This window comes from Carlito syrichta, unplaced genomic scaffold, assembly GCF_000164805.1.
Source record: "Carlito syrichta isolate Samal-C Ts95f unplaced genomic scaffold, Tarsius_syrichta-2.0.1 Scaffold302419, whole genome shotgun sequence".
Classification (NCBI taxonomy): Eukaryota; Metazoa; Chordata; class Mammalia; order Primates; family Tarsiidae; genus Carlito; species Carlito syrichta.
This window is the reverse complement of record NW_007246515.1, coordinates 87858-106725: the sequence shown is the minus strand read 5'-3', so window position 1 is coordinate 106725 and position 18868 is coordinate 87858. Positions and strand designations below refer to the sequence as shown.

The 18868-nt window shown below is 42.6% G+C and overlaps 1 protein-coding gene across 1 annotated transcript in view; it reads right to left on the bottom strand.

Annotated features, from left to right (window-relative positions):
* Positions 1-7226: 7226 nt before the first annotated feature.
* RNF17 (ring finger protein 17) overlaps positions 7227-18868 on the bottom strand; it is a gene marked incomplete at its 5' end in the record, with an annotated part of 96872 nt that continues 85230 nt past the window's right edge. The window contains 4 exons of the mRNA XM_008056623.2: positions 7227-7250; positions 7895-7999; positions 10325-10514; positions 16058-16193. Coding sequence (XP_008054814.2) covers positions 7227-7250; positions 7895-7999; positions 10325-10514; positions 16058-16193 — 455 coding nt within the window. The remainder of the gene's footprint in view (positions 7251-7894; positions 8000-10324; positions 10515-16057; positions 16194-18868) is intronic.

Below are 18868 nucleotides of genomic sequence, written 5' to 3'. Positions count from 1 at the left end.
GGAACTACAGGCACGCGCTACCACACCCGACTAATTTTTTTGATTTATTGTAGAGATGAGATCTCGCCAAGTTGCCCAGGAGGGTCTCGAACCCGCGGGCTCAGGCAGTCCCCTCACCTCAGCCTCCCAAAGTGCGGGATTACAGGCTGAACCACCGAGCCCGGCTGGATTGAGTTCTTGATTTGATTCTCAGGTTGGTTGCTATCGGCGTATAGCAGTGCTATTGATTTGTGTGTGCTATACTTGTATCCTGAAACTTTGCTGAGTTCATTTATCAAGTCTGGAAATCTTTTGGAGGAGTCTTTAGAATTCTGTAGGTATAAGACCATATTGTCAGTGTCCAGGGATATTTTAATTTCTTCTTTTTCAGTTTGGAGATACTTTGTTTCTTTTTCTTGCCTGATTGCTCTGGCTTGAACTTCTAGTACTGTGTTGTATAAGAGTGGTGAAAGTGGGCATCCTTGCCTTATTCCAGTTCCGAAGGGGAATGTAGTCAACTTTTTTCCATTCATGCTGACACTGGCTGTTGGTTTGTCATACGGCTTTGATTACTTTGAGGAATGTTCTTTCTGTGCCTGTTTTGCTGAGGGCCTTTATCATGAAGGGATGCCAGATTTTATCAAATGCTTTTTTGTATCTATTGAAATGATCATATGATTTGTTTTTAATTTTGTTATGTGGTGGATCGTATTGGTTGACTTGCATATGTCAAACCGTCCTTGCATCCCTGGGATAAAACCCATGGATTGTGATGGATTATCTTTTCATGTGCGGTTGAATTCAGCTTGCTAATATTTTTATGGACTTTCAGGTCTGTGTTCATCAGAGATACTTGTCTGTAGTTTTTTGTTGTTGTTGTTGTGTCTTTTTCTGGCTTTGGTATTAGAGTGATACTGGCTATACTGAATGAGTTAGGGTGAATTCTCTCCTCTTCAATATTATGGAATAGCTTCAGTAAAATAGGTACCAGTTCTTCTTTGAAAGTCTATTAGAATTTGGTTGCAAGTCTGTCAGGTCCTGGGCTGTTTTTAGTTGGGAGACTTTTAATTACTATAATTACAAAATCAGTACTCATTATTGGTTGCTCAGGGTTTCTATTCTCTCCTGATTCAAGGTTGGGGGTTGTGTGTTTTCCAGATTTATCCATTTCCTCTAGGTTGTCTAGTTTGTTTGCATAGAGATGTTCATAATAATCTTGGATGGTCTTTTTTATTTCTATCATCAGCTTTAATATCTCCATTTTAGTTTCTGATTGAGCTAATTTGAATATTCTTTCCTTCTTAATCTAGCTAGTGGTCTATCAATTTTGTTTACCTTTCAAAGAACCGACTTTTTGTTTCATTGATCCTTTGTATTTTTTTTAATTTCAATTTTATTTAGTTCTGCTTTGATCTTCATTATTTATTTTCTTCTGCTGTTTCTGTGTTTGGTTTGTTTGTGTTTTCCTAGTTCCTTGAGGTGTGACATTAGGTTGTCAGTATGTGATCTTTCAGTCTTATTAACATAGGCCTTAAGTGTTGTAAATGTCCCTCTAAGCACAGCTTTGGTTGTATCCCAGAGGTTTTGATAACTTGTTTTGCAGTTTTCATTCATTTTGAGGAATTTTTAGATTTCCATCTTGATATCATGGTTGACTCAAGGATCATTCAAGAGCAGATTTTTTAACTTCTGTGTTTTTGTTTGGTTTCATGAGTTCTTCTTGGAGTTAATTTCTAGTTTCATTCTACTGTAATCTAAGAAGATGCTTGATATGATTTGGATTTTTAAAAATTTATTGAGACTTGATATGTGGCCTATCATGTGGTCACTCTTGGAGAATGTTCCTATATTCTGTAGTTTTGGATTTCTGTTCCATTTGCTCTAAGGTCTGGGTTAACTCCAGTGTTTCTTTGTTGACTTTCTGCCTCTTGATGATCTGTCTGTCATTGTCAGTGGAGTGTGGAAGTCTTCTGCTATCGCATTGCTGTCTGTCTCTTCTAGGTATAGCAGAGTTTGTTTCATAAAGTGTTAGGGACATATGTATTTAAATTGCTATGTCTTGTTTGATTGATCCCTTTATCATTATATAATAGCCATCTTAGTCTTTTTTGTTTACTGTTAAAGTCTTTTTTACCTGATATGAGAATGGCTACTTCTGCTCTTCTTTTGCTTCTTTTGAGTCGGAGTTTCACTCTTGCTCAGGCTAGAGTGTGGTGGCGTGCTCATGGCCACCGCAGCCTCGACCTGCTGGGCTCAGGCAATCCTTCCACCTCAGCCTTCCAAGTAGCTGGGACTGTAGGCACACGCCACCAGGCCCAGCTAATTTTTGTTGATTGGTAGAAGACGGCGGTCTCACCAAATTGCCCAGACGGAGCCTCTCATCTTGGTCTCCCTAAGTGCCAGGATTACAAGTGTGAGCCACTGTGCCTGGCCTTCTGCTCTTTTTGGTTTCTCTTGAAGGCAACAGATATTTGGAGTTTTAAAAATCCATTCTTCCAGTCTATATCTTTTTAGTGGGACATTGAGATAATTTATGTTCAGGGTTAATGATGATATGCAAGGTACTATTCCATTCATCATACTGGTTGTTATCTGGTTACTTTATTTATTCTTTTTCTCTATTGTGTTGGTGTTACATGAGCCTGTGAACTTTATGATTTCTAGCATTTTTCTACTAGCGTATTTCAACCTGTTATTTTAGTATTTAGCTCTCCTTCGAGTCTTTCTTGTAGAGCCGATCTAGTGGTAACAAATTTCCTCAGTGTTTGCTTGTCTGAGAAAGACTATTTCTCCATCATTTATCAAACTTAGTTTTGCGGGATACATAATTCATGGCTGACTCATTCTGTTTGAGAAGATTGAAGATGCTTGCTTGTAGGGTTTCTTCTGAGAAGTCTTAGTCTGATAGTTTAACCTTCGTAACTTATTTGAAGCTTTCGCCTCACTGCTCTTAAAATTCTCTCCTTCACATTAACTTTGTGTAACCTGATGATTATATTGCTTTGAGGATGACCTTTTTGCAATCAGTCTTCTGGGGGTGCTTTCGGCTTCTTGTATCTGAATGTTTAAATCTCTGGCAAGGTCAGGGAAGTTGTCCTTTATTATTCCCTCAAGTAGATTTTCCAAACCTGTTGTTTTCTCTTCTTCCTCAGGAACATCTATGATTCTTTTAGCTTTAGACATTTGACATAATCCCACATTTCTTGGAGATGTTTCATTCTTTTGATATTTTTCTTTATTGTTGTCTTGGTTAATTTGAAAGCCTCATCTTCCAATTCTGAAATTCTTTCTTCTACTTATTCGAGTCTACTGTTAAAGACTTTCCACTGCATTTTGCATTTCCCTAAATGATTCTTTCATTTGCAGAATTTGTTTTGTTTTGTTTTTTCGGTTTTTTTTTTTTTTGAGTTGGAGTCTCACTATGTCACCCAGACTGGAGTGCAGTGGCCACTCCCGGCCACCGCAGCCTCGACCTGCTGGGCTCCGGTGATCCTTCTGCCTCAGCCTTCCGTAGCTGGAACTACAGGTGTGCGCTACCACGCCCGGCTAATTTTTTGATTTATTGTAGAGATGAGGTCTCGCTGCCCAGTTGGGTCTCGAACCCGCAGGCTCAGGCAATCCACTCACCTCAGCCTCCCAAAGCGCGGGATTACAGGCTGAGACACCAAACCCGGCTTCATTTGCAGAATTTAAGCTTTTTTTTTTTTAAGGTGTCTCTTTGGATAATTTTTCATTCATTTCCTGAATAGTTTTTAAGTTTATGCTGGTTTTCAACTTTCTGAATCTCACTGAGCAATTTTATAATCAACCTCTTGAATTCTATCTCTGGAATTTCAAAGATTTCATTTTGGTTAGGTTCCATTGCTGAAGAGTTAGTGTGTTCTCTTGGGGGTGTTGAAGAACAGTTTTTTCATATTGTTAGTTATTATTTCTGGTTTCTTCTCATTTGTGTAGACTGTTTCTTTTTATTTGAGGCGAATAGGCTGATGGAGGCACTGTAGGAGTCCTTGGGTTTTTATCTAGTCTTGGTGTGCTGAGTTTTGCTACTGCTGGCTGTGGCGGTCCTGTCCTAGGTACCTGCCCTGGCTCTCAGCATCCTAGGGGCTGGAGTGGCTTCGCTAGTGGTGGTAGCTGGGGTTTGATAGCAGATCTTCCCCGGAACTGAGGTGTTATATCCTATGTGGCGGACTGCTGTTGACCTCTGGACAGGAGGTGGTGCTTGCAGGAGAAAGCCAGCTGCATTGGTGGCTGTGGGCTTTTTCCCTGGTGTGTGTTGCTCCAAGGAGGTGCCTAGCCGGCCTAGGGGATGGGTGGGGCTTTGGGGGTTGCCCAAGTTCTCTATGCTGAGCCTCAAGGGGAGTGCAAGGGAAAGGAGCTGAAGCACCCCGGTCTGTGCCCTCGGCTGACCCAGTGGGGACTGGAAGTGAGTCCGTGGCCACTGGGGTCATGTACAGAGGCTGCACAAAATAATTTACCTTGGGAGAAGTTGTTACGGCAATGAGTCGCACTCAGCTCCCACCTTAGCCTCAGGCAATCTGTGATCTGAGGGTCAGAGTGCAGCCTTCCTCAGCTAGGAACTATCTGCTGTGGTAGAGCTTGCCTTTAGGGCCTGACGCCTCCCAGAGAGGCCAGAAAGCAGCAAGGGTTGACTTCCTGGGATGTGGCGGCTGAAGCTGTTCAGAGCTCTTTTTCCTGCACCATTTCCCGTGGGTTTCAGCAGAGCACGGCTATGGGGAAGGCGGTTTCCCACGAGGGAAGGGAGACCCGCAAGACTCGGGGCCCCTCCCAGGTCGTGGCAGGAGCACAGAATTCCCAAAGTCCCCTCACCTTCCCCACCATCTGGAGGTTGCTCATGGTCTGCTCCACGATCCAGGTGATAGTTGGTTAGTTCCAACCCAGACTGGTTTTCCTCCTCTTTGCACTAGGTGGTTATTATCGCTTCTTCGACGAGTTGTGGGGCTTGCTGTTGTTCACGTTCCTCTCCGGGTGCTGAGGAAACGCTCTTGGTTCATTCCATGGGAGCAACACACTCTAGCGGCCTCTCATCAGCCATCTTAATCCTTTCCCCCAGACTTTTATCATTTGAAGTGTACAGTTAAATGACATGATGTACATTCATATTATTTTGATGCCACCATCATCCATCACCAGAACTTCTCAAACTAAAACTGTTAATTCATAAGTAGCTTCTCTTCCTCTCTCCCCTGTACCCTGGAGACACCATTCCACTGTCTTTTGCCATGTTCTACTTCAGGAACCTGGTATACATGAAATCTTATTACTTGTCCTTCTGTGTTGGGCTTATTCCACTTAGTATAATGTCTTCAAAATTCATCCATGTTGAAGCATGTTTCAGAATTTCATTTCTTTTTAAGCCTGAATGATACTGGGTTATATAGTCTTAAAATGTTATTTAATAATATTTAAGACTGAATAATACTTTAATTATAGAAACAATTTCCTAACCTATGCATCCATTGATGGATATTTGGGGTTTTCCCCTCCACTTTTTAGCTATTGTGAATGCTGCTGCTAAAAACCTGGATATTCAAATATTGAGATGCTGCTTTCAATTTTTTGGGTATATATCCAGGAGTGGAATGGCTGAATTATATAGTAATTCTGTTTAATTTCTTAAAGAACCGCTGAACTGTTTTCCAGTGACTGTATCATTTCACACTTCTACCAGCAATTCACAAGGGTTCAAGTTTCTCTCTATCTTTGCCAGTACTTTTTAAGATTTTCATTTTATTTTGGATTCAGGGGGTACATATGCAGGTTTGTTACATGGGTATATTGTGTGATACTGGATGTGGACTTCTAGTGAAACTGTCACCCAAATAGTGAACATAGTACCCAATAGGTAGCAAAACTTCAAAAAAATAAGGACTTGTGTTACCTCAGGAAAGATTTTTAAAATGAGACACAAAACACAAACCTTAAGGGAAAAGGTTGCTAATTAACTGAGTGAAAAATTTGTTTGCCAAAAGACACTATAAAATAGAGAAAAGATAAGCCACAAACTAGATGACACGTATACCTAATAGGGTATTCCTAACCAGCATAAAGGATTTCTACAAATCAATAAAATTGCAAACAGCTCAATAGAAAAATGGACAAGAGATGTGAGCATTCTGCTCACTATGTAATAAGTCAGAGAACGCATGTCGTAATAATGAGATGCCTTTCTGGTATCAGTCTAGCAGATAAAGGTCTAGTTCCACCAACTACTGGTCACGAACCCAGACAACTGGTGGTGGTTAAATTGATGGAACGTCTTAGCAAATTCCATTGCTATGTATATGTACTTTAGAAAACTTCTCACAAGTCCACAAGGGTCTTACAGAAGAATATTTGTAATGGAGAAGAAACTGGTGGCAGCCTAAATAGCTAACAGAATACATTATGCACATGGATATATATAGCAAGGAAAGTGAATAAAAATAAAACAAAGTGAAAATAAAATATTAACATGGATAAACAGGGCAAGTAATTAGTGGGGAAAAAGACAATTATTTGATTTCACATATATTTAAAATATACTGAGCTATGCATATCATTTAGGGATGCATTCATACATAGTAAAATTATAAAGACCTATATAAGAATGATAAGCACCAAATCACCTCTATAGTGTGTTCACCTCTAATGTGACTGGGAGGGGCACACAAGGGCCTTCAAGTTGTACTGAGAATGTCTTATTTCTTTTTTTGTTGTTGTTTTTTTGAGTTGGAGTCTCACTCTGTCGCCCAGACTGGAGTACAGTGGCCGTTCCCGGCCACTGCAGCCTCCACCTGCTGGGCTCCAGCGATCCTTCCGCCTCAGCCTTCCAAGTAGCCGGAATTACAGGCATGTACTACCACGCCCAGCTGATTTTTTGATTTATTGTAGAGATGAGGTCTCGCTGCCCAGGCGGGTCTCGAACCCGCGTGCTCAGGCAATCCATACACTTCAGCCTCCCAAAGGCGCGGGATTACAGGCTGAGCCACCGAGCCTGGCAACAATGTCTTATTTCTTAAGCTGAATCATTAAAGTTCACCTACCTAAACAATTTCATTTTGAACTTATGGTAAAATAAAACAAGCAAATGTTTGAAAGCAAATGTTTATTAACTATTTTTTTTTTTTTCCACAAAATTCTCAACAGTTCAACATGTAAGAATAAGGAGGGGAGCACTATTGGAGAACAGGTTAAGAAAACTAAGCCTGAAATGGTCTAAATACTACAGAAAACTTTCTTCTGGGCTGTTATGGATGCTCTGCACTGTGTACCTGAAAAACAAAATGTGGTTTTTAAAAACTTTTGCTTAATGTCAATGTTCAGCTCTAGTTGTTGCATCTCATTGTGATCAAGAGAAAGAGTTTGCTGACTGCCCACGCTCTTTAATAACCTGGTATGAGGATGGTGGCTGTCCTGTAGGTCTAGACACACACCAGATACCCCTGTGCTGAAATCATGGTACCCACTCTCTCCTGCTCTCCCCTTGCTATCTGGAACCACGGCAATCTTGAGAGCCAACTCAGGTGTTCTCCCAGATATACGGGGCTCAGTAGGTGAGAAGGGCCCAAGAAGAAGAAACCTGGAAGAGATTGTTGTTGATTTTTTTTTTTTGAGTCAGAGTCTTTGGCTGGAGTGCAGTGGCATGATCCCAGCTCATTGCAGCCTCGACCTCCTGGGCTCAGGCAATCCTTCCGCCTTAGCCTCCCAAGACTACAGGCATGCCCCCAGCACACCCAGCTACTTTTTTTATTTTTGTAGAGACAAGATCTTGCTGTGTTGCCCATGCTCTTGCTAAGCTTTGTTGGCATGCCTTTGAGAAATCAAGGAAAACTCAAAGATACTTTTCTGACCAATTCGGCATTGTCTCTACTAGTCATGTGCCTTATTCTGACTAAAAGGGGGAAAAAGAACTTACACTTAGTTGTTCATCTTGCTCTGCGAGCCCCATTTCTACTAACGCCATGTGAACTGGATGCTGTTCCTCTTCGTATAAAGTTACTATTTGTTCTGGTTCCTGAGCCTAAAATGAAAATATACAGTTGTCAAGAAAACACAGTAATGTCTTTGCCGTCTTTCCCCTCCTACCTCTGGCCACTCAAAACAGGAAGGAAAAGGCATTTTCTAGGGTGATGTATAATTTATACTTTACTTCCAAAAGGCGTCTGCGATGGTTTCCTGCTAAATACCATCCCTTCCATTCTTCAGTCTATCTGAATTGTACCTCCTCCCCACATTCTCCTAGGTGAAGCCCATAGGCCTTGCCACTACCATCCCTATCCTGGTGCGCCGGCATTCCTCACATACAGCACTGCGCCTTCATGAAGCTGACTGATGCTCACGAGCAGGCATCCACTTGGCCGGACTGAGGGAGGCCTAGGAGGATGGTGAAGCCCTGTTTCTGGATGTGTCTATGAGGGTGTGTCTGGAAGAGCCTGACGCTGAGTCAGTGCACTAGAAGCCACAGACCTACTCTCAATGTGGGCAGCACCATCCAGTGAACAAACAGGCAGAGGCAGTGGGGATTCTTGCCACTCTCCCTTCCTAAAGGAGGCACCTTGTCTCTTCCTGCCCTGCACATCAGACTCGGCTCTTTGGCTTTTGGACTCTGGGGTCTACAACAATGGCCTCCTAGGGGCCCTCATGCCTGGCCTTGAACAGGGGGCTACATCATCAACTTCCCTGGTTCTGAAGCCTCCAAACTGAGCCTGCTACAGGCTTCCCTGGTTCAGCTTGCAGACACCTACCATGGCAGTCAGTTCCTACTCTATTTCTCTAGGGAGCCCTAATAAACTGACCAAATTTTGAATGTTACTCATAGAGGTGAACAAATATGTATCTGTAGGAAATACTTGCCATGTCTTTATTTTCATTGGTTAAAGAGAAACTGCACATGCAATAGCACATGTACAGGGGTTTTCAAAAAGCTCTTTCTAATAACATTATGGCTCATTTTTGTCATACCCAACATATCTGGAATCTCAAAATCATGGGTCAGGCAGGCATTGCAAAGAAGGGAAGTAAGTTGGCTGCCCACCAGTGGTGAGGACTAGGGTGAATGTTCCCATCTGAAAGGCTGCTGCTACCCCAGTCTAGCTGACTGCCACTTTGAGGGGGTGGGGAGATCAAAGATTTCTAGATTTTTATATTTACTCAGAAGTCAGAAATTCAGACTTTGGGGGTAAAATTTCCTGCTTTAAAACACTGAGCACTAAAATCAAACACGGCGCAGGACAGATTCTGCCTGCGGGCTACACTGTGACAACTTGTGCATCGGAAGAAAAAGCACATTCATATCAAACACTGGAGTTTCTTTTCTGACTTTCTAATGCAGGTTCTACTACATCAAACAATTCAAAATGAGTATAATTATGAGATTAGTAGTTAGTGTACTTCAAGCCTTTCCGTGATGACCAAAACTCCTGTTCCAGAAATAATCATTCTTTCTTGTACTCCCCGACCCCACAAAGCTACCGTATGTATTTCATACTAATTAGTGGCTTGCAGGTTTCTTTCCCTCATTATATATTCTTTAATTATAGAATACTTATCCTGACCATTTTATTCATTACATCAATGATATATCATCATAATGGTAATGTAAAAAAGTTTGTTAATTATCACCTAGGACTCATTTTAACAAGCCTTAAAATTAATTTTCTAGTATAGCTTTATATGGCTTATTGTTTATTTATTTATTTATTTATTGAATTGGCATCTCCTTCACCCAGGCTGGCACGCTGCAGCCTGGGTGAAGGTCACCCCAGTGTCGACCTGCTGGGCTAATTGGTTTTTTTTGTTTGTTTGTTTGTTTGACTTTTTTTTATTGTAGAGACGAGGTCTCCCAAGTTGCCCAGGTTGGTCTCAAGCCCTCGGCTCAAGCAATCCACTCGCCTCAGCCTCCCAAAGTGCTGGGATTACAGGCTGAGCCACCTATTTTTTATTTATTTTTATTTTTTTATTTTGAGTCGGAGTCTCACTCTGTTGCCCAGGCTGGAGTGCAGTGACACACTCACAACCACCGCAGTCTAGAACTGCTAGGCTCAGGCGATCCTTCCACCTCAGCCTTCCAATAGCTGAAACTACACGTAAGTGCTACCACGTCCAGCTTATTTTTTTATTTATTGTAGAGACGAGTCTCGTCAAGTTGCCCAGGCTAGTCTCGAACCCCTGGACTCAGGCAATCCTCTTGCTTTGGTCTCCCAAAGTGCTGGGATTACAGGCTTGCGCCACCGCACCCGGTGATTTTCTATTTTTTAGAACTACATAAAAACAAAGCACTTTACAAAGTTAACAGACATAATTGAAATAGTTTTAAAATAATGTTGGGTAGTTAAGACTTGTTTACCATGGAAGAAGCATAAAGCTGTTTTCTCTGAAGACAGTCTATCATAGTCCACAATGCCTCCATGCTCCATTTGGGACAATAAGGTATCTTTGGTTCTTCTGAATCCCTTAAGGAAGGTTTAAACCCTGCCAAGAAAACCTTTATGGCTTGGGCTGGAAACCGCATAAGATGAAGAGGAATTTGACGCAGTCTGTCACAAAAGAAATTCATTCTTAAAATGTTTGATTTTGCAAGTAAAATTCTCAGCTAAAATTATAAAACTCTTAGGAAAAAACAAAGGAGAAGCTTCATAACACTGGATTTTGTAAGTTTTTTTGGATATGACACAAAAAGCACAGGAAACAAAAAATGCACCTCATTAAAAACTTCTGTATATCAAAGTATGCAATCAACAGACTGAAAAAGTAACCTAAAGAATGAGAGGAAATATACATAAAAATAAACGTAGACATATAGAATAGATCCTTAAGATGATCCATGAGCACATGAAAGGATAGTCGAGGTCATTAACCATTAAGAAAATGATAACTAAATCCACAAGATATCACCTACTAGGATAGCTACTTCAAAAACAAAGTCGTAAGTGGGCTAAGCACGGTGGCTTACACCTGTAATCCCAGCACTTGGGAGGCTGAGACAGGAGGATCACTTGAGGTCAGGAGTTCAATACCAGACTGGACAACATAAGAAGACCCCTGTTCTCTACAAAAAGAATTTTTATTTTGAGTTCGAGTCTCACTCCGTTGCCCGCCCAGGTTTGAGTGCAGTGGCATGCTCATGGCCACCCCAGCGTCGACCTGCTGGACTCCGGCGATCCTTTTGCGAGTGTTGGTGAGGATTTGGAGAAACGAACCCTGGAGCACTGTTGGCGGCAATGTGTAATGTTGCAGCCACCGTGGAAAATAGCATGGCTGGCGGTTCCTCAGAAAATTATAGAATTATTTTATGATCCAGCAATCCCTTTTTTCTGGGTATATGTTCAAAATAATATAAAGTAGGGGCTCAAGGAGATATTTATACACCCACATTCACAAGAGCATTATTATTCGCATAGGAATCAACCTATGTCCATCTGCTAGTGAAGGGATAAATAAGATGTAGTACATACTGTACAAGGAGACTTCAAAAAGCCTGAGGAAAACTGGAATTAAAATATTAAGAGGCCAGGTTTGGTGTCTCACTCCTGTAACCCTAGTCCTTTGAGCGGCTGAGGTAGAAGGATCACTTGAGGCTAGGAATTTGAGATTAGCCTGGGCAACATAGCTAGATTTTAAAAAAAGACTTAAAAAAAATCAGGCATAGTGGTGCATGCTAGTAGTCCCAGCCCCTTTGGAGGCTGAGGGGGGAGGATTGTTTGAGCCCAAGAGTTTAAGGTTACAGAGGGCCATGGTCCTGCAACTGCCCTCCAGTCTAGGGTGACACAGTGAGACCCCATCTCAAGATTTTTTAAAAAGTTAAATAAAGCCGGGCTCGGTGGCTCAGCCTGTAATCCCGCGCTTTTGGGAGGTTGAGGTGAATGGATTGCCTGAGCCCGTGGGTTCGAGACCCGCCTGGGCAGCGAGACCTCATCTCTACAATAAAAAAAAAAAAAAAATCAGCCGGGTGTGGTAGCGCATGCCTGTAATTCTGGCTACTTGGAAGGCTGAAGCGGAAGGATCGCGGGAGCCCAGCAGGTCAAGGCTGCGGTGGCCAGGAATGGCCACTGCACTCCAGTCTGGGTGACAGAGTGAGACTCCAACTCAAATAAAAAAAAAAATTAAACGACAAAAATTAAAATCTTTATTTCTCAACTTAAGTTCCATCAAGGCCAAGGAAAATGTAAGTCATGATACCAGCCATTTAGTCCATCCCTAAAGAACTCAGGGTCCTGGGAATTTAAACATCACTGCAGTCTTTTTTACATTATTAACTAAACATTATTAACTAATTATGTACATTATTAACTTTAAAGATGCTAAGATTAGGAAACAAAAGAAGTCAGAAAGCCAAATCAGGACTGTAAGGTGGATGCTCGATGACTGCCCTTGACTGATGAGAGGAGTGAGCCGAGTCTGGTGGTGGTGGAGGAGGGGCTCTCTGGGGAAGCTTTTCTGGGGGTTTTTCTGTTCAAGCTTTTGCTTTTTCAAAAAGACTCTCACAATAAGCAGATGTTACCGTTCTTTGACTCTCCAGAAAGTCAAAAGCAAAATGCCTTGAACATCCAAAAAAACTGTTGCCATGACCCCTGCTCTTGATGGGTCATTTTTTTTCTTTTGAGACAGGGAGGTTCTCACACTGTCACCCAGGCTGGAGAGCAGCGGCGTGATCTTGGCTCATGGCAGCTTGGCGCTCCTGGCCTCAAGTGATCCTTGGGCCTCCGTCTCCCACGGAGCTGGGACCACAGGTGCATGCCACAACACCAGGCTCCGTTTTGTATTTTTTGTAGAGACAAGGTCTCACTATGTGGCCCAGGTTGGTCTCAAACTACCAGGCTCAAGTAATCCTCCGGCCTCAGCCTCCCAAAGTGCTAGGATTATAGGCATAAGCCACTGCACCCAGCCTTCCACCTATCCACTTTTTGCTTCAACTGCACCACGGAGCTGCCCTTGGTAACCATTGCTTTGTCATCAGGAATGTACCAAGAAAGTCATGTTTCACCTCCTGTTGTAATTCTTTGTAGAAATGCTTCAGGATCTTGATCCCATTTGCTTAAAATTTTCACTGAAGCTCTGCTCTTGTCTGCTGCTATCTGGACACAATGGTTTTGGTGCCCATAGAGTGAAAAGTTTGCTCAGCTTTTAATTTTTCAGTCAGAATTGTGTAAGCTGAACCAGTTGAGATGTCTATGAACAAGATTAATTTTTCCCCAAGTTGATGCAGGTAGTCTGCTGCTGCAAGGATGACTTTCAACATTGTCTCATCCCTTCTTAAAATGAGTGTTCACTTGTAATCTGCTGATTTGTGGGCCACTGTCCCCGTAAACATTCTGTAAAGCATCATTTCACCATTCTTCCACCAAAGCTTCACTATCAACTTGATATTTGTTGTTGCTTCAGTTTTAGAACTCATGATGCTCCGTTAGGGGCTCTTTTCAATCAGATGTCTTATCTTTTTTTAGTGCCTAAAAATACATCTTGTTCTGATATGTTATAATAAATTAGTACAAGTTTATTTTGGTGCAAAAAATTTTTGAAATCCACGCAGTTTTTCATAATATTCATTTTCTGTGAACTTTTGAAGACTTCTCTTACAGATAATGGGATATTACTCAGCCTTAAGAAGAAAATTCTGACACATGCTACAACTTGAATTAAATCTTAAAAACATTATGCTATATGAAATAAGCCAGACACAAAATGATAAATATTTTATGACTTTTCTTGTATGAGGTATTGAGAACAGGCAGATTCAGAGACAAACAATAGATTACAGGTTACCAGAAATTGGGTGAGAATATACTGGGATGCCATTGCTTAATGGGTACAGGGATTCTGTTTGGGATAACAAAGCGGTTCTGGAAATGGAAAGTGGTGACAGCTGTGTAACACTGTGAATGGATGTAATTACTTATATACTTAAATAACTAAAATGATAAATTTCATGTATATCTTTTTTTTTTTTTTTAGTTGGAGTCTCACTCTGTCACCCAGACTGGAGTGTAGTAGCCGCTCCCGGCCACTGCAGCCTCGACCTGCTGGGAGCCGGCAATCCTTCCGCCTCAGCCTTCCAAGTAGCTGGAATTACAGGCGAGCACTACCACGCATGGCTAATTTTTGATTTATTGTAGAGATGAGGTCTCGCTAAGTTGCCCAGGTGGGTCTCGAACCCACAGGCTTAAGCAATTCACTCACCTCAGCCTCCCAAAGAGCTGGGATTACAGGCTGAGCCACCGAGCCTGACATTTTATGTATATCTTAACACAATACAAAAAATCTAGATTAAAAATCTCCTAATATATAAGCAGCTTTAAAATGGGTTTTTTAACTGGCATCCGATTCCTGATCAAAACCCCAAGTGCCCAGGCCAAAGTGGGACCTCATCAAACTGACAAGCTTCTGCAAAGCCAAAGAAACCATCAAGAGAGCAGGAAGAAAGCCCACAGACTGGGAAAAAATAACTGCCAGCTATATGTCTGACAAAGGCCTAACATCTAGAATCTACAAGGAACTCAAATGAGCCAAACAAAACAATACCACAAACAGCCCCATTTACAAAGTGAGCAAAAGATATGAACAGACACTTCTCAAAAGAAGATGTATGAGCAGCCAACAGATACATGAAAAAATGCTCAGCCTCACTAGTCATCAAAGAAATGCAAATTAAAACTACACTGAGATACCACCTAACTCCAGTCAGGATAGCCATCATTAATAACTCAAAAAACAAGAGATTCTGGAGAGGATGCGGTGAAAAGAGAACACTTCTACACCGTTGGTGGGCGTGTAAACTAGTACAGCCTCTGTGGAAAACAGTGTGGCGATTCTTAAAAGATCTAAAAATCGACCTTCCATACAACCCTGCAATCCCCCTACTGGGAAAATGCCCTGAGGAACTCAAATCACTCAATGAAAAAGATACGTGCACACATATATTTATTGCAGCATTGTTCACAATAGCAAGAACATGAAACCAACCATGCTGCTCATTGAAAGAGGACTGGAGGAAAAAAAATGTGGTACATATACACAATGGAATATTATGCAGTCATAAAGAAGGACAAAATCATGAACAACAACCTGGATGGACTCAGAGACTATAATACTGAGCTATCTATCACAGAAACAACGAACTGAGTATCACATGTCCTCACTCATAAGAAGACCTTGAACAATTATTGTAATACTATAAGAAAAAGACGGGCAGCAGCAGGAAACTGCCGGCGGGGGGGTGAGAGGAGATGCGGAATTGATAGCAGTGGGAATCTGCCGGGGGAGGGGGACGCACCTTATCAACAGGGCACCTGCATAATGAGCATTTGTATACCTAGCTCTGAATTGTACCCTACATCTTTAAAATAAAAAAAAGAAAATCGTTTTTTTTTTTTTGAATCAGAGTCTCACTCTGTCACCCAGGCTGGAGTGCAGTGGCATGCTCGTGGCCATCCCGCAGCCTCAACCTGCTGGGCTGAGGTGATCCTTTTGCCTCAGCCTTCCAAGTAGCTGGAACTACAGGCATGTGCCACCATGCCCAGCTAATGTTTTGATTTATTGTAGAGATGAGGTCTCGCCAAGTTGCCCAGGCTGGTCTTGGACCTGCGGGCTCAGGCAATCCTCTCACCTCGGCCTCCCAAAGTGCTGATATTATAGGTGTGAGCTACCATGCCAGACCAAACTTTTCTTTTTTTCTTTTTTTTTTTTTGAGTTGGAGTCTCACTCTGTCGCCCAGACTGGAGTGCAGTGGCCGCTCCCGGCCACCGCAGCCTCGACCTGCTGGGCTCCGGCGATCCTTCCGCCTCAGCCTTCCAAGTAGCTGGAATTACAGGCATGCGCTACCACGCCCGGCTGATTTTTTGATTTATTGTAGAGATGAGGTCTCGCTGCCCAGGCGGGTCTCGAACCCGCGGGCTCAGGCAATCCACTCACCTCAGCCTCCCAAGGCGCGGGATTACACGCTGAGCCACCGAGCCTGGCTCAGCCTTTTAAGAGACACAAAATCTTCTCAATAAAGAACCACCAAAAAAAAACCAACAACAACAAACCCCAAAAAACAAAACTAAGAATCCTAAATCAATGAAGTTGACTTTTTTTTTCTTACCTATTTAATGTCACCTTTGCCGTTGATCCATAATCAACAAATTGTACTAGGATAGATAAAGGATTAAATTCCTTAATGTAAACAATCTTCGCTCTATACCATAAACCATCATCATATTCTGCAAGGCAAGGCATTTCTGGAAAGACAAAGAAAAGTAAAAATAATGCCTTTATTTTCTTAAAACTTTTTTTATCCAAAGGAAAGATAGCCAGTATCTATCAAAGGGCTACCTGCACCCTATGCTCCCTGCAGCACTGTACACACAGTAGAGACATGGCACCAATCCGTGTCCATCCACAGACAAGGAAAACAGATAAAGTGATGTGGTATGCAGATACAATGGAATACTCTTCAGGCACAAAATCAATCTGTCATTTGTAGCAACATCGATGTTCAAATGACACAACTGGAGGTCACTGTGTCAAATGAAATAAGCTAACCACAGAAAGACAAATACTCCATGTTCTCATTCATATGTGGGAGCTAACAAAAATGGACCTCATAGAGGTAGAGAGCAGGCTGGTAGTTACCAGAAGCCAAGAGGGGTGTATGTGTGAGGTGGGCCATGAAGAGAGGTTGGTTAATGGGCACAAACAGAAAGAATAAGTTCTAATGTTCAACAGCACAACATATTGAGCATTTCTTTTCTTCTTTTTGAGAAAGCAGGATTTATTGAGAGGACAGAAAAGCTCCCACAGTGGGAGGGAACCCAAGGGAGTTACCTGAGTATTTCTAAATAGCTAGAAAAGAAAATATGAAATGTTCCCAACACATAGAAATGATAGCTGTTGGAGGTGATGATTGCTATACATTCTACACACGTAGTAAAATAGCACATGTATCCCTTATGTGCAAATATTATATATAAAAATTTTTTTAGCACAGAAAGGAACAAAAGAATGGCTCAACTGTATGCTGACCATCCAGAATTGAACACTGAACACTGGCCTTATGTTGGCTCTCCTCTTTTTCTGTTCGTTTTATAAACCTTTCTTCACTAATTCCCAAGATTAGACTTCAAAGAAAGGCACACCTCCCATCCTCACAGCTGCCAGCTCTTCCCAAGCTTAGCTCATCCTGCCACTGCCCCACTTCTGATACACCCCCAGCTGCTGATAGTTTGGGCCATCATCTTTTGCAATGGATAATGACTACGGTTTCTGCTGTTCCTGCCTTCAGCTCTGTCCTCCAACCCATGTTCTCCAGGACCATCAGTATTCATTGTTAAAAATTCACACTCTTCTAATTTAAACTTCCCAACAGCATCTTCACTGCCAGTGTCCAGTCCTCACCATTGTAGCCCATAAGTTTCTTTAGCATCTGTTCACAACCCTGACGACCCTGACATTTCGACAAGTCAGTGAAACAGAACTTACAACCTGCATGCCTCTATTTTAGCTCACTGGTATTTGCCATCTAGAATGTTTTCCTGAGCCTTCTTCCTATGATGAACATCTAATCTTTTACAGCTCAGCTCCAGCATGCCTTAAAAAGCCCTGACCAACAGCTGATCATCCCAGCACCATACACTCTAGGATGAGCTGGTGCACTTGGTGTATGTGTCTCCTCTCCTTAGAGCCCATCCTTGAGTGCAGAACTGTTGTTTGTATCCTAACATGGAACCTGATACAAGCAAGTGCTCAATAAAAAGTATGCTAATGTGTGCCAGGCTTGAGCACAACTGTGGAAAATCAGCAGAGTGTGCTTCTCACCTTAGTCATGCTTTCCCCCACCTATGTCATTATGCCTTCTACAGAATGCCACTGAGAAATCCAGTGGCACTGAGATACCTGCCTAGTGTATCTTTTTATCTCAAATAATGTTTACTGAAGTGTTTAAACAATTTACTGAGTATACAGAGGAAGGCATCAGTAGATTAGTAAAGAATCTCATCTAGCAGAGTTGCTCGGTGTAGTAAATAACTGAGCTGCTTTTTTTTTTTTTTTGAGTTGGAGTCTCACTCTGTCACCCAGACTGGAGTGCCGTGGCTGTTCCTGGCCACTGCAGCCTCGAACTGCTGAGCTCTGGCAAACCTTCCGCCTCAGCCTTCCAAGTGGCTGGAACTACAGGCGCGCGCTACCACGCCCAGCTAATTTTTTGATTTATTGTAGAGATGAGGTCTCACCTGCCCAAGTGGGTCTCGAACCCGCGGGCTCAGGCAATCCACTCACCTCAGCCTCCCAAAGGCGTGGGATTACAGACTGAGCCACCAAGCCCGGTTGGAGCTCTGCCTTTTTTCTCTCTCTCTTTTTTCTCTGAATCAGGCTCTGTCGCACAGGTCAGCTTGCAGTTGCACGATCCTGGCTCACCGTAGCCTTGACCTCTGGGTTGAGGTGATTCTCCTACCTCAGCCTCCTGAGTAGCAGGGACTTCAGATGTGTGCTACCACACTGGATCATTTTGTCAAATTTTTTATTGAAACAAGTCTTGCTGTGTTGCCCAGGCTGGTCTGGAACTCCTGGGCTCAAGGGATCCTCCTGCTTTAGCCTCCTGAAGTGCTGGGATTATAGGCGTGAGCCACCACATAGAGTTTAAGGGCCATAGAGTTTAAAGGTCTCACTATGGTGCCCAGGCTGGCTTCGAACTCCTGGTTTAAGGGAGCCTGCCATCTTGGCCACTGGAGTACCTGCAATTAAAGGAATGAGCCACCATTCTCGGCTGTGTTTTTTTTTTTTTGAGTTGGAGTCTCACTCTGTCACCCAGACTGGAGCGCAGCGGCTGCTCCCGGCCACCGCATCCTCGACCTGCCGGGCTCCGGCGATCCTTCCGCCTCAGCCTTCCGAGTACCAGAATAACAGGCGCGCGCTACCA